Below are 17,052 nucleotides of genomic sequence, written 5' to 3'. Positions count from 1 at the left end.
TGGCCAGATTGTCTCTCCTGCACAGCGCTTTGGCAGCTAGGAAAATAACGGGCATGTTGCCACTTTAACAACTATCAGGAGACCCCAAGTTAGTTTTTCTTCCCTTCAGCATATTCATGTTTGGTAGAATCCAACTGCAGGCTGCCAGGGTAAGAGTAGTGACACCAAAACAAATGTCTCTTTCTCCTTTGAAACAAAGCTGCTCTTTTCTGTTCAGTTGTGGGCCAATGAATTACCCTGTTCAACTTAAAAGACAACAGCAAAACCATAGCCTCCCGTAAAACATAAATAAATGACGACCTAGACTAAGGAGCAGCAAAGGGTCCACCTACCTCACTGGGAAGTCATTTGCCCTGAACAAGTTAAATTAAACAAAGTTAAATGTACCCCCACAGCCTCCAAACAAATGCCTATTGTGTACCCTAAGCCATCCAGGGAGAAAAGTCATTTCAAAGGTACCGAAAGTTTTGATTTCTGTAATAAGTAGTCTAAATAGCTTTTTTCATTTGACTCACATTCTGAAATGCAGGAGCTGATCCGGACTGGTTATGCTGAGTTCATTAGTTAGTGAACCCCTCTGGTTTCTTATCATTGTGGGGTTCCAGGCAGGTACCCATCCTGTTGGGGAAGTGTTTTCTATTTGGAATTCGCTTTCATTCTTTCACGGTAATCTTGTTGTTCTTGGCATGGGCTTGTATTTGGATTTAATTTGTAGCTCTGGGAGTTCAGCAGCGGTGCTCTGGCTCCCAGGTGGTGAAAGGAGTTTGCACACTGAAAAGTTAGCTTTTAGTACAGGTGTCATGTTTTCTAGATAAGGTTTTCTCCTGAAAGCCAACTAGCTGTCATTCACATGGCAGACATTTGTGTGCATGGCCGCTTACTTCAGATGAGTAATGCTCCAAACTTGACTTTGCTTCTGATGAAACTCACCATGAATATCAGATTATCATCAGATAATATTAAAATGAAAATAGAAAATAATAAACCATTGCGGAGGTGTGTTTTAGTCAGAAAATTTATATTATAGTTTCAATGGCCAGCAAGGTTTTTTTTTAGTTTAATAAGGAAATTTTTTAAATTATATTTTTATTCTCTTTAAGTAGTTGTACAAAGGAGTAAACATTCACCAACTCAGTTATAAGTACACAAGGTGTCTTGATTGATGTCACCCCTTTCAGTAAAGGAATTTATTTTTTTTTTAATTTTATTTTATTATATTTGAGAACATACTGTACAGAGGGGCTACAATTACATGGGCAGGATAATGCATACATTTCTTACCAAGCATTGCAGCCTCCTCCTTTGTTTACCCTTCACCTCCCTTCCCACCCTCCCCCCTTCCCCCCACCCAATCAAACCCCCCCTCCCCCCCCCACTCCGACATTGTAAAGCTGGTTTTGACATGACATTTTGTACTTCTCATTGTTGCAACAGGTCCACCTGAATCCTTAATCGACTTGTTTGTCCCCGTCTCCTCCACATGTTATACTGACATCAAATATAGTGAAAGCTGGGGTTACACTGTGGGGGAGGGACATACAAAGCAACAAAGAAATAATCTTATAAATGCGTTAGAAACACATGCATGAAAGAAACAAAAACATTAAAATACATATTTGAGGGTTCGTTTTCCTAACTCAGTAAAGGAATTTAAAACAAGTTGAAAAATACTGTTTAAAGTCTTTTAGCAGATTCTTTCTCTCACAAAACTAGGGGACACATCCCAGAGAATCCTCTAATCATTTTGCCACCTGGACTTAATTATGATTGTTTAAAGGTAATCCCCAATTCTATTTTTTTTTTTTCCAAGCAAGTATAATACCACACTGGTGGATGTATACTGCCACCTAGTGGTCATTGTATATCTGTGTTTCAAAACTAAGCATTCCACTGCCCCAGACCTAGGCAAGAATTATAGTCTCTTTGAACTGTAGTTTCGAATAGTGTAGAAATTCTCGTACTGATTGCCTGATTATTGTAAACCTACATGTTAAATGTAGAACGAGATGATTTTTCAAATATAGCATGAAGATAATACACGTGGTCACATGCTTAGGAAAATCTTAGCAAGTAAGGTAAATACTAAGACTAATCTTTTCTGACTCTTTATACACAGTAAGGGAACCCAACACAAAGTTTTCCTTGGCTAGTTTCCTTGGCGGTTGAAACTAGAGGATTTTGCGGTTTTGTGGATTAAATTAGCAGTGCAGAGAGAGAGAGATGGTAGATCAAGAGCGATGAGTGGATTGTTTGGGGGGGGGGGATGTAATCTAAATCATAGTTTAAAGTTTAGTAAATTCTCCAACAACTATAATAATGCATACTGTCACCCACACGTAGGACGCCCATGGGCAAAATGTCAAAAATTACTTGGATCAATGGAATACATGTAATTGTTTAAAATGGGTTTAGCAAAATCATAATACTTCTAAAACACACTTTTCAAATGATTGTTCAACATAATGAAAGTTGCAGTAAATTTTAAGGACTTAAAGATGGATACCTGAGTATAAGCTGAAAAACTAGAGCTCAGTATTTGGATAGAGAGACATAGTAGGTTTTTGGCAGCTGCATATTCATTATGTCAATGCCAGTTATACATGAGAGATCCGAAGCACAAATCTGAACTGTGCCAATGTCTGGCTAGTATTTAAGAACTGTTTGATTAACGCTCAAGTTTATATAACAGACAACTCAGTATTATCATCTCAAGGGCTCTATTGCTGTCAACCCTGACTACCATTTTTGGTTTGTATATTTTTGACAGAAACTCATCTAATACATGAATCTGTGAATATGGACATCCTCAAATGTCTTAAATATATTTGTATATAATGCCAAGAAATGCCCATACTTGTACTATCTATATGGAAGTGTATGCATATGTGTATGTGTGGGGTAGTAGATCTTAAATTTATGACTCACCTAAAGATAAGATTTAATTCAACCTGCATTCGACAATTTGTCTTTGCTTTTATTTATACTACGTAATTTAGAAGAGAGGGAAAGACACCAAAATCTGCAGAGTGCCTGGCACTTTGAGGAAACTAGCATTCTGTGATTTTCTTTGTAAATATTTGACCAAGTTGAGAACGTATCTCGGTAGAAAGAATGTAAATGGGTTCAGAATTCTGAAGGACTTGCAACCAAACAGGTACTTTTGAAAACGACTCAGTCTTAGGATGATGGCTAAAGCATTAAGATGATGGACTCTTCCATTGCTTTGTTTACTTGTTTGTTTTTGGACCAGTTGAGTTTATTTAAACCATGCCTCAACCCCTTTGTGCTTTGGCTGTTTTTAGAATAGGGTTTCATTTTTATGCCTTCGCTGGCCTCAAATAAGATCTTCCTTTTCTCATTTCCATCATAGCCCTGGTGATTGGTATGTGCCACCGTTCCTAGCTTTCATTGATTGAGGTGGGGAGGAGGGGGGGGTGGGGCTCGAAAACTGTGCTGGGATTGTCCATTAACCATAATCTCCTGATCTCTGCTAGGATTACAGGGTTTAAAATGGTGTTTTAAAATCAAGATTCCTGAATGTTCTGAGAATCTTTGCTCTTGTGTGCTCAGAGCTTTGCTTTTCAAACTGACATTTTCTCTTAAAGGCTTCTTTCAAAATCTTGGTATAGAAAAACAAATGCTCTTTTGGAATGTTGTAGGGAGGTGTTGGAGTAAGTCATTCAGATCAAGAACACTTCACATCAGCCTGGCATGCTCTCTACCTCTCTACTTCCTCATAGCTGGATTCCCTTCTCTAGTATCTCCTAAGGATGAGCTGGGTGGGGTGTATCTGGCACAATAGTAACTAATGCCACCTGACCTTCTACTGAAAGCAATGCTCAAAGGTAAAGCAAAGCAAACTCCCCTCTTGTTTTTAAGGAAGAAAAGCTCCTGCTTGTTTCTAAGTCTTGAATGTATTCAGAATATACACTAATAAACCTGAGCAGAAAGTTAGTTACCATCCTTAGAATAAGGAAACTGGAATTAATCACCGCTTATCATCAGTGCCTTTAGTTCCTGATGCGATTCTTGTTATCTGCTGTGATTGTGCGGCCCTGGGTTGTGGCCATCTAGATGGTTTCTTTGAAAGATTATTGGAACTTCTGGGATTTATAACATCAAATACACACCTTGAACTGATGTAAAGTCACTTGGATTTAGTAGATTATTGAAGACTTTCAAAAGCAGAGGCTGCTCCCATTCAACACGACTCACCCCCAGTCTGGTGACTGAATAAAAGGAGAACTGCTAAGAGAAATCCCATTCTCTCAGTGAGAAAAATTAGTCCAGTTCCTATAAGAGCCGAGGTCATTCTCCCAGGGTTCAGGATGTTTGGCAGACTAAGAAGTCATGTGCAAAAAAGTCACAGGAGTCTTCTCTTTTATGTCAATGTGTGTGAGAAATGAATTATAGACAATAATGATACTTTGGAACAAAATAATCTGAGCAATTATAAGTTCAGAGGACTTTGATGAATAACTTGGGCCTGCTACAAGATAGTTTTTCCCTCCCTTCACCATTAAAATTGGGTTAGAATGAGCGCTATGGTTTGTGAAGACAATTTTCATGTGAGAGAAACTTTTATTATTTGTTGGATTTTGTTCAGAATTTTGGAATCATTTTAGTATTTTGGCATCTGAAGTGCTTCAATCCAGTTGGGGATAAAAGGGGAAAACAATAAAAAAAAAAAAGTGACTGCGTTCAATTTAAGTGAAATACTTTCCCTTTTGGGCACTTTTTTTAGGAATATGGAGAGCTAGTCATTTAATTGGAACTCTTAAAGTAACTTAATCACAAAATATACAGCTTTAGGAAGTTTTATACTAAGTAGGAATAATTATCTCTTAATAAAATGCAAGAAAAATTTACATCTGACTTGGTTTTCTCCTACATGAAGCATTTGAGTTTTTGTCATAATTTTCTCTACCATCAGAAAAGATGAAGTTACAAAATGATATCGGGTGCCCTTTCAGGAAATCCACTTTTTGTGTTTCAACTCTTATCCATGGGGAGGTGACAGGAGCTCAGGGTGGAAGGGGGAAACACAAGTATTTGAGGCATAAACACACAGAGACACAACCAACCATCCAACAATTGTTTGTTTTCACCTCACAGGTTTTGTTTTTTTTTTTGTCAAAGGTTTGAAAATGAGTTTTCTCAACCTATGACTGGTTTGTAGAATAATTACTAGTCTGCTCTTTCAATCCTATATATAGGTCAATTCAGAATAGTTAATACAAAAACTAGGATGTAAGTCAATGGTAAAGCTGTTGACCAGCATGTACAAAATCTTGGGTTCAATTCCCAGCACCACTAGAAAAATATCATAACACAGAATGGATCATCCAAGACTACATAATGAGTCCAAGGCCAGACTGAGCTATGTAGTGAGAACCTGTCTCAAAAACAAAATGAACAAATAAAAAATTAGAGTTGACTACCCAACATGTTTGCTCAGAATTCTGAATAAGGAAAAGAAATATCCAGAGACAAGTGATATGATTTACACTGCTCATTTCAAAATGCCATATTTCTTTATGTCAGCAACACTGTAGGTGAGAGAGGATTTATCACAGTCCTCTAACTCCTAATTAATTCCTGAAAAGGCATTGATTCCCTACCTTTAACTTTCACGAGAAAATACAATACTGAACCTAAAGTCAAAGGTTTGCTACCGTCTCTATCCCTGTAAGTGGTGTTAAATTAGGCTATAAAAGAATAAAGAAGAAACAAAGAAAGTTGTTGAGAAAACTGGAGTTTCCTTTGCTAAGTCTGTTTGGCAATAACAAAGAGAAAAATCAAAGCATGCAGGCCTAGAAAAATGTGCACAATTGGGCCATCAGAATGAGGTAATTGTGTGGTGTGCCTGGGGGCATTGGATTTTCTTATAAAAACCATGGACTTGAAATTTGGTTCTGCACCATTAAGTCACTGCTCTGCCAAGCAACTATAGGAACATGCCTTTTAAAGGATTGCTTCAAGCCAAATATAATTCTCACCAAAGACAATTAAATCTTTTACCAGAGGTCTGGGCAGTTTAAACCTTGGGAATCACTTCATCAACATAGAAGCTGAGTTTTATTTCAGTGTGAAAATGAGGCAGTCATTGTTCAGATCAGGAGGAAATGTCAACTGAAAAGTACTTGGCAGCCAAGTGAATGGGTCATTGGAAACGATCCCTGTGGAAATCTAGTAACTTAGGAAATCTGTGAGTGCTATCTGATAAATGCATAGATCAGCTTATAATACTAACATTTACTCATTAGAAACTTCATTTGTGTTCTCCTTGGAGAACTTAGAAAATATGTAAACCTATATAGAACAAAAGATTAGCTCACAGTCATTTTCTGTCAGTCAGATAGAGACTTGATACAATCTTACTACATTCTCATTAGGCTTTATTGTTTGGAAAGAGCAGAGTCCAAGACTATGTGTAAATAGGTGTCATTATTTACGTAAAAGTGATGTTTCCATGAGTACTTTACATTTTCTTATATCATTTTCAAAAACTAAATATTTAATGGCTATATACTATTGCATTTCTCAGGTCACCCTGGACATACTATGGGGCCATGCATGCTACTAGAGTGGGTTTTCCCAGAGAACGTCTTGTTTTTTTATGTTATTTTATTGTAAAGATGCTGTACAGAGGGGTTACAGTCACATGAGTAAGGCAATGAGTACATTACTTGTCGATCATTGTTACCCCTTCCTTGTTGTTCCACTATCCCTGCCTCCCCCCCCCCCCCCACTCCTCCTCTCCACCCAAAGTTGTAAAGTTTGTTTCCAGTATACTGGTATACTGTCCTGTGGGGATCCTTGTTACAATGGGTCATCCTGTGTCCTTGTTTCAGCGTTTTGTTTTTCCCCTTCCCCTCCCCAGATTAGACAAATGTATATACAACATGCAGGGTATCAAAATCAAGTACAGTGACAATAGGGATATGCCATAGGGGGAAGAACATACAAAGGAAACAACAAGCAACAACAAAAAATAAAATCATATGGTACATTTAAAACAATGACAATAAAGACAGACCTCTTGTGTCCATATCTTGGGGTTCATTTCACTTAGCATCATCTTATATGGTCATATGTACATGGCTTTTGAGATTAGGTTTTACTCCAGAGAAAATAAAACATCCTATATTCTGATTTTTCTTGTTTGTGGGGATCACTAAGATCATTAGGATCACTAGGGTTAGGCTATTAAACCCTATTAATCCTCAGTTCCTTACCGTTTTGCTGTTTTATCACTCTTTAAGACTTTTTTCTTTGGTGCTGGTCCTGGAGTTTGAGCTCAGGACTTTAACACTGTTCCCTGAGATTCTGTTTCTCAAAGCTAGTGCTCTAACACTTGAGCTACAGTTCCATTTCTGGCCTTTTCTGAGGCGATTTTTGGAGACTGGACTCTTCTGGACTTTCCTGCCCAGGCTGGTTTTAAACCCTAATCCTCAAATCTCAGCTTCCTGAGTAGCTAGGATTACCAGCATGAGCCTCTAGCGCCCAGCTCAGACTTACTTAAAACAGGGATCTCTTGTCTTCTGTATTAATTTTATCATGATCAAGGAGAACTTTAAAGTACAATCAAAGTATTTGAAAGAAAAAGTTTTTCAAACTTGAGACTTTTCCAAAGATTTTTTAAAAAATCTATATCTTTATAATTTTGAAAAATTTTTTAATACTATTTTCTGAGCAGAAGGTTCATATTCTCAGATCTTTTATTGTTACTTTTATTGTTCTTATACTAGAGTTTCTTGGGCCACAAAGTTCCATTTCGTAAATAAAATAATATTACTTTGTAGCTTTTTTTGACCCCAGCATTGAAGACTAAAATTACACAGGAAAACATTTGGTACTAAAAACACTTTATTTAAATATTTATTTCAAATTTTGGAATTAAAAACAATATACTTTTGAATATTAGGTGTTACATATTTTAAAGGGCATAAAAAGGATAGGGTACTGTTGGATATAAGTAAATAGCCATTTTATAATTTCTGTCATGCTCTGAATTTAGAACAATTACCATAATTTAATTTTTCTGTCACTTTATCGTCTCTAAATAAATTTATTTACTCTTCTCAAACTCATCTAAAATTTAATTGAAGGAGAGACTACCAGATCTGTAGGGTCAGAAGACAATCATATTATCTGCTGTCACACAAGTCAGAACCAACATTTTCTCCATTTATAGAAGTTTCTCACCAGTTGCCTTGTCATTGCTAAATACACACACACACACACACACACACACACACACACACACACACACACACACACAACACACACACACACACACCCCCCCCCAGACAGTAGGCAAAGCCTAATAGGAAACTAATAATCAAACAAAGGTAGAGAGATTCTGAAAAAAGAAACATCACATTCCAGGTAGCAAGTCTAGTGAACTGGTCTCTTGTTTATAGCTTAGTATTGTCATCTAATCAGAGTTTTTAAAAAAATGTTTTCATGTTACTTATTCATTGACATGGCAACATTTTAGAAAATAATTATATCAGAGAGCCCTGTATGTTTAACATCTCTGTGCTCTAAATTATTGCCAATTAAACTGAATTCTTATAAGAGATACTACATTGTAAGTAAATCATCCATTACAGATGCTAGATATATGACATTTGACAATGGTGGAAGGCTAAAAGTATTTCTGCTGATACATACAAACAATATAGATATAGAAGGAGCCAGTATTAAAACATTAAAGTAATTATCTGCATACATATTGCACAAAGAGAATTTAACATGTAGTACAATGTATTTTGAAAACTTTTTAAAGTAACAATATGCATAAAATTTTTAACATATTCTTAGTAAAAGAAAATAACTCCTAGATTAGATCACACAACAAAACAATGCATGGTGCAAATAAAAATCACAACTAAAACTAAGTAATTTTGAAATGTTGTATACATAATCATGAATATACATATATCAAGTACAAAAAAAGTTGCCAATAGTTTAAACTTTAAGTCAAACACATAAACTTGGATTTAAGACATTCATATAAAATAGAAAATATTAAGGTATTTTATAGTGGGTCTGATAAGAAATAATAGCTAAAACTTCTATTGCTCTATGATCCAAGTTATTTAAGATTCTATGTGCACATGTGGTCTAGCAAACCACATGATAGACAAGAATAAGAACATGATTTTTTTCACTGCATCAATGTTAATATAGATAATGATATCATGACATTTCTTGAATTGAGGATTGACTCTATATTCAGAAATATAGAAAAAGAGAAAAATTTCTCAAATATGTAAAGAATAGATGGATAAAAATCAAGAGTAGGTATTTGAAACAAAGACTGAATTACAGTATTTTCCACTCATCATTTAACAGTCTTTACCATGAAAATAATTTCAGCTATGCAGTCTATCAAAAACTGTTGGGTTTATTCTAAGTAGTTTGTGATTGTTGCTGTTACAGTAGCCTTTGACTGTCAAATTTTCATGCTGCTCCATTTTTGTAGCAATATGAAAACTGGAGACCCAACCAGCCAGACAGCTTCTTTTCTGCTGGAGAAGATTGCGTTGTAATCATTTGGCACGAGAATGGCCAGTGGAATGATGTTCCCTGCAATTACCATCTCACCTACACTTGCAAGAAAGGAACAGGTAAGGATTACTCCATTAATACTGTATACTTATCCTGCATGTGAGTTAGCAGTAGCATTCAAGAAGAATAACCTTCATTCTTTGATACAAACTGGATATGTCATGTCCTTTCTTGTTGCTCTGGAACAGCATACATTTTCAATACAATTTAAAGGTTTGGTTTCAGTAATCACCTGGGATTTCAAGTGTTAAAGATAAAAATATGACATTTATACAGGTAAACTACCTGGCAGTATCATCACAAACATTTCCTTGCAAGCTTAGTTACGCTTATAAACCACAGAACAAGAGTGGCATCCCCATGTCTGTAGTCCAAGGAATAATAAAGACATTTGTAAAAGAATTTCTATGACGAGAATAGTTTGGTTAACATTAAACAGAAAAAAATGTAGATAGTTACTTTCTGTATCTACATTGTGTTTATCATTGGTTAATACATTTCAGTTTCTAAAGCATTTCATATAGACTTCTTCCCTAAAAGTATTAACACCATTTTTTGATAATGATATTAAAGCATGAATATCTAGTCCCTGACCAATACTCTTAGCTACCTCAAATAAGAAGACAAAGGACAACTTCCAAACATAAAACCCACTTGATTTGTCTTTGATTATAAAAGAGTAAAATCGAAAATACAGACTTTGTAAGTACTGTAGGACAGATTTAAACATCAAAAATAAATTCTAGTGGGAGAAAGACAACACTAAGATACACAAAGCCATAGTCTCAGAAGAATTTCAGCTACTCTCATGGCTATTCTGGTCGACTCTCATTAAAGAACTTTCTCTCACTACACTGTCTATAGAAGAAGCTTTCCTGACTGTGTGCCTTTCTTCTATCACGGAAATGGTAAAAATAGCAAATCAAGTATTTGCTGTTTTCCTTTTTCTGGTATAAGAAGTGTTTAATAAACTGTTTGTCTTTATCCCAATGTTTTGTTTGCCTTCTTAGATCTCCTGGAGTGGTCCTGGAGTCATGCTTCTCTGTTTTTGGTCTAAACACTTATGTTCTCTATGTTATTTTTTTCCTATAGTAGAGTTTCTCAGGAACAGCTCTATTGACATTTGGAGCCCGATAATTCTTCATTGTGGGAGGCATTGGAGAAGGTTGAGCACCATTCCTGCCTTCTATGAGCTGAATGCCAGTAGCACCCTCCCCCTCTTCATATTCCCTCTGCATTGTGGTAACCCAAGGTGTCTCTAGATGTGGTCAAATGGCTCAGGGGAGGGATGCAGGGTTGAATAGCTCCAGGCTTAGCACTCTAGCCCTATAGCTGAAAGAGTTTCCCCATCAGAGCATTATGCTCTATGTTTGTCAATGGGAAATGAGTTTGATTAAATTGGCTCTATTTGCATCGAAGGAGAATAAACTATTCTCTATCTTTCCATTGTTGTACAATGCAATTTTTTTTATCAATGCTCTGAGAAATTTTATAGATCATGGTAGTTTTTTAAAAATATTTTTCCTACTTTAAAATAAAATATTAACTACTTGGAATGAAGGATTTAAATATAGAAAACAGGTATATTTTAAAAAGATGAACATCTCAATACAGTTATTATTTCTTCAAAATATGTTATATATTCTTGCTAGACTGCATTCCCATTTTTCTCCAATTCCCACTGTAGATAATGACCTAATTGCCTTACTTTTCCGTTTAATGTTATCACACATGCTTATATCCTTAAATGATAAATGACTTAGTTTTGCAGAGTCTTGAACTTTATATAAGAGGAATTAAATTGTCTACATTCTGTACCTTGTCTTACTGTTCAGCATTGTGCCTGTGATATTTACCTAGGCCAATACATGTAGCTGCATTGTCTTTTCTTTTGTTTCTGTATGCATTTATTGTATGGTTTTCTAACTTGTTGTCAGTTTCCTTGACAGTGGACACTTGGGCAATAGTGTTTTTACCATTATAAATATATAAATAATTTTCTATGAGCATCTTTATACATTTTTTCATTAGTCTTTTGGGAGACTCTGTAGGATACAATTCCAAGAGTGAAATAATTGAGTCAAAAAAACATATGTATTATCATTTTTACTAGTTAATGCCAAATTATTTTCCAATGCAGTGTCACCAATTCACATACCCACTAGCAATGTGCGACAGGCCCTGTAGGTCTATATTTTCTACACTATTTGATATCATTGGATGTGGAAATTTTTTCCAATGTGGTGGGTATAAAATGGTATCCCCGGGGTCTAACTTGAATTTTCTTGGATGCTTTGCACCGAATATCTTTTCATACACTTATAAATTATTTATAGTACTTCTTTCATAAAGTTTTACCCATGTTCTCTATTTTTTACTTTTTCTACCTATGTTTTAGACATTGATTTTCAAGAGCTCTTTTTATATTTCTATTACTAATCCCTTGAACATTATATTGATTACAAATGTCTTCTTTCAGTTTGTAGTCTGTTTTTGCCCCTTTTACCTTACAAGAGTTTGATGAGCATAATTCTTAATTTTGTCTGAGTGTTCCTTTAGGGTTTAAACTTTTGTATCTTAAAAATCCATATTACCCTGAATTCATAAAGATATTTGATATTGTTTTCTGAACATTTGTTAGTTTTGCCTTTTATATTCACATATTTAAACCATCTAAAGTTCATGTTCCCTGTATTTTCTGAAGTAGAGAAACAGATATAGTTTTCCGTATTAATACCTAACTCTGCAAGTTTTATATGCCCTTGTCCCTGCTATTACATGTTTTTGTCAAATATCAAGCATATGTATGTGGATCTATTTCTCATCTATGTTCTTTTTTTTGTTAATGCCATACTCACTGAATTATTTTAGCCTTTTTAATAGTCTTCATACATACATACTTTAAAAAAACCATACAATTCTCATATTCGAATGATAAAACAAGCAATTTATTGGCCCAGCACTGATTCATATATAGTGAATTATGTAATTGATCTCTTCAAACCTTGTATTGCTTTGGTCTCATTCTATGGGATCCTTATTAGTATCTGGATCTCAATGTAGGTTTTCTATATCATAATAAAAAACAGCGTGTCAGTATCTAGATTGGAGTCAGCAAAAGTTAATTAAAGGAAATAAGTATTTGAGTTAAACCTAAGTTTGTTATTGTAAAATACTGTGATTGTAAACAGATTTCTATATATGTCAATAAATGTGTCAGTTGTAAACTTTCAACATTAGGTTTGACACTGAAACATTCGAGTACTGAGATGACTGCCATACCGAGGTAGTCATCATACCTCTGTGTGTAATTTCAGGAGATCATATGGCATATTCTGCTGGGCTTGTGGTAGCAAAATCATAAAACTTTGAAATGCCATAATGGGAGAATTATATTTACATTGTTACATTCCAATTAGAGATGTAGAGCAAAACCAATAAATATATATTAATGAAGCAATAAAAAATGGAGACAAGAATGCTATTCACTTCCCTGTCTCTATAAAGGAGATAGAAAAAAGTAAGTAAGACTAGACAATATTTTATTTACACTTAGGTATGTATGTCCGTGTTTTAAAACTGAGATATTACAACTTGGAAGTTTTTTTTCTTTACAAGGAAATGGTGATAATAGCTAATGGTTACAAATCTATTATTACCCTAACCAGCACTGCATAATAAATAAAAATTGGGAGATGATGATGAAACCAAGGTCCATGTTGTAAGATAAATAATTTTTAATTTAGAAATTTGCTAGAATAGTAGTCTTTCTAAATGAATAGATGAATTTGTGACCTTTAGTTTTTTAGTGAGAACACATTTCAATGGAATGATCTCATATCCAAACTACACCCAGGGAATCAACTTATTTATTTTGAACAATTTCAATTTTTTAGTTCTAGATTATTGTCTTTTATGAAGGTATGAAGTTTGGTGGGGGAGAGACACAGAGAGAGAGAGAGAGTGAGACAGAGAGAGAGAGAGACAGATAGACACAGAGAGACAGAGAGAGACACAGAGAGAGACACAGAGAGAGAGTCAGAGTCAGAGACAGAGACACACAGAGAAAGAGTCAGGCTCATACTAGTTGAAATACTTATTTGATTTGGAAATAACCCAATTTGCTTTTCTTTAGTTGCTTGTGGCCAGCCCCCTGTTGTAGAAAATGCCAAGACCTTTGGAAAGATGAAGCCCCGTTATGAAATCAACTCCTTGATTAGATACCACTGCAAAGATGGTTTTATTCAACGCCACCTTCCCACTATCCGATGCCTAGGAAATGGAAGATGGGCAATGCCTAAAATAACCTGCATGAACCGTAAGTGGTCTTTTAGAAAGAATGGACAGCCGTGCTATAGAAACTTCTAGACATCCTCATTTTACCGCTACAGTATTGGTAGTTTAGGGTATGGAGCAAGTAATATTGTTGTGTTTTCTTTCTTTTTTTCTTTCCTTCCATGTAGCATCTGCATACCAAAGGACTTATTCTAAGAAATACTTAAAAAATTCCTCATCAGCCCAGGACAATTCAATAAATACAACAAAACACGATCATCGTTGGAGCCGGAGGTGGCAGGAGTCAAGGCGCTGATCCTTTACATGGCGAACATGTGTTTTCATCATTACAGCCAAAGTCCTAACTTCTTGTGCCTTTCTTATCACCTCGAGAAGTATTATCAGTTGCTTTGGATTTTTGGATCACCGTCCAGTCGTTTTGGGTGGCTGTGCCCCCAAGATGAACGTATTGACACTCAAAAAGAAAGTGAACAAAAAGGAAAGGGAAAGAGGGCAGAAAAGACCATTTCCAGCCTACCTAATTTCTTTAGCTTTCTGTTTGTCTCCAGTGCAGAACATTTCATCACATATACCAGCCTTCTGTACTATTTAAAAAGCTTAATTCCAGCACCGATGGCCATGTAAATAAGATGATTTAATGTTGATTTTTTTTTAAATCCTGTATATAAAATAAAAAAAGATCACACTGAGTTTGGGCATATTTAATGATGATTAGGGAGCGTTTGAGGTCTTTAATCATTGGTTTGGCTGCTTTCATATAGTTTATTTAGGCTGGAAATGGTTTGATTTGCTCGTTTTGTGTGTCAGCAAGACTGAGGATGCTTTTCCTGGACAACTAGCAAACAAGCGTTTGTAGGTCACTGCACCTGCCTCAGCCAGGGGGCCGGGCACGTCCCCAGGATGCGGAATCCTGCTTAATGAGGCCCCGATGGATATAGGGACTCCAAAGTGGAACTCTTCTTGGCTGCATTTCTTTCCCTTCACCTACAAGAAAGGCCTGATGGAGGACTTTTCTATGACCGGGAGCAATTTTTAGGGGTCGAAGTGCTAATTATTAACTCAACCAGGTCTACTTTTTAATGGCATTCATAACACTAACTCTTGTAAAGTTTCAGCTCAAGGCATTTCAAATGGATAGAGACCAAGGGCTCATGGAGGGTGGGGGATTGTTAAAACAACAACACACACGTTAAAAAAAAAACCCTGAAATTTTGTATATATAACCATTTTAATCTTTTATAAAGTTTTGAATGTTCATGTGTGAATGCTGCAGCTGTGAAGCATACATAAATAAATGAAGTAAGCCATACAGATTTAATTTATTGGATGTTATTTTCCCCAAGACCTGAAAATTGATATGGTATGCTACAAGTTTTTGTTTTTTTTTTAAAACTGTAAACTTTTATACTTACCCAGTTTAGAACCATATAATTTAGGTACTCTGTCCCTGATTAAAAAATGTGATGGTTAGACTGCATCAAGTGTTTAAAATGAAGAGTGAAAAAGTGTATAGCTTTCCGCAAGTGATGTTTGCCCATTCTAAGCAAGAGCTTATTTGTAGAAATAGTGCGGACATTTCTTCCTTTTAGGTGAAGTATGTATTTTAGAACTTATGCTGACCTCTTTCAACTCTATTTTCTCCCTGCTTTTGGAATAAAGTGACTGTTAAAGATGATTTTGAATCCTTAGCCACTTAATTTTTTAAAGTACAAAAAAAATAATAGAACTAAGACATTTAGATTCTCCCTGATTCTAGCTAGAGCAACATTAAGAATACCCAACAAACAAAATGCAAACAGAAATGATAGATTTTGGAGAAGATAGAAAAGATTACCCTAATTTAAATATTATAAAAGGCACACAAGTATTGGTAAATCACCTGGCACCTCATAGGTACGTAAAACTTTTATGTGTCTCATGTATCTGCTAGAATACATTTAATTTAAGCCTTTAGAAAGAAAAAAGGAAAATAGAAAAATGAGCAGACTGAGCTTTGTCCAATATTGATTCTTTTCATAAGTCCTCCGTTAGCCGAGAGAATGACTCCAGCTCAATGACACATAGTGTCTAAGCAAATTTTCTTGGTTCTCGTCACCTCTCCAAGGGCTCTGAAGCACAAGAAAACACTGTGCTAACCTATTAGCTTTTAATTTTTCTTTTTTCATTACCATGCACATAATACTTTCTTGTATTTATAACATGTATAGTGTAAAATGTGAATGATCTTTTCTGTGAATGAGAATCTAAAAATCTTTGTAACTTTTTATATCTGCTTTTGTTTCACCAAAGAAACCTAAAATCTTTCTTTTACGACATTGTGACTTGTCTGGTTATTTACAAGTTTAAATCCTAATATGTGCCAACATTTTTATATTGTGGTTCCATCACAGTGTTTCAATGATACAACTTTATGGCTAGTTAACATACCTGCAAAAACTGAGATAGCAATTCTGAGAGCACTGTCATTCATATACTAGCCTTAGTTTCCAATCTGTAAAAATAAGGGCTGCTGGGCACCAGTGGCTCACACCTATAATCCTAGCAACTCAGGAGGCTGAGATCTGAGAATCACGGTTCAAAGCCAGCCAGGGCAGGAAAGTCCATGAGACTCTTATCTCCAATAAACCACTAGAAAACCAGAAGTGGTGCTGTGGCTCAAGCGGTAGAGCTCTCACCTTAAGCTGAAGAGTGCAAGGACAGCGCCCAAGCCCAGAGTTCAAGTCCCACGACTGACAAAAAAAGAAAAAGAAAAAGAAAAGAAAAATAAGGGCTAAGGAAGCGACAATCCAGATTAGAGACTGCTTCTTGAGAACCAGGTCATGTGTTTGGCATGCATCTCAATCAGGCTTAAGAAATGTGGGCTATTGTGGTCTGCATAGAGAGCCCAAGTTGTGTACAGGAAGTTAGCATGTGGTAGAATCCTGAGTGATATTCTCAAGAAAGATGTAAAATACATTTAGGAGGATACCTCGCTGGCTAGATGATCATATCTAACTATCAGATGATGTCAAAAACAGTCAGCTTCCATCCATTCAGCTATACAAAGGACTTACTGTGTGTTAACACTGTACTTGACCCTGAACATTTAACAGTGAATGAACTAGGCAGGTGTCTCTCCACAAAAGAGGTTTTTGCTGAATTTATCCTATGGAAAGATCAAAGGCCTCAATACAACTT

At 35.7% G+C, this 17,052-nt stretch overlaps 1 protein-coding gene across 2 annotated transcripts in view; it reads left to right on the top strand.

Moving 5' to 3' along the window:
- Nucleotides 1-16,185, top strand: part of Vcan (versican) — a 99,413-nt gene extending 83,228 nt beyond the window's left edge. For both annotated transcript variants that reach the window (XM_042690932.1, XM_042690931.1), the window contains 3 exons: nt 9,494-9,638; nt 13,715-13,897; nt 14,043-16,185. In XM_042690932.1, the coding sequence (XP_042546866.1) occupies nt 9,494-9,638; nt 13,715-13,897; nt 14,043-14,170 (456 nt within the window). In that variant the 3' untranslated portion in view covers nt 14,171-16,185. The remainder of the gene's footprint in view (nt 1-9,493; nt 9,639-13,714; nt 13,898-14,042) is intronic.
- Nucleotides 16,186-17,052: the final 867 nt, after the last annotated feature.

This window comes from Dipodomys spectabilis, unplaced genomic scaffold (genome assembly GCF_019054845.1).
Source record: "Dipodomys spectabilis isolate Male_0828 unplaced genomic scaffold, ASM1905484v1 ptg000140l, whole genome shotgun sequence".
In the NCBI taxonomy this organism is placed as follows: Eukaryota; Metazoa; Chordata; class Mammalia; order Rodentia; family Heteromyidae; genus Dipodomys; species Dipodomys spectabilis.
This window is presented reverse-complemented; position numbering and strand designations above follow the sequence as displayed.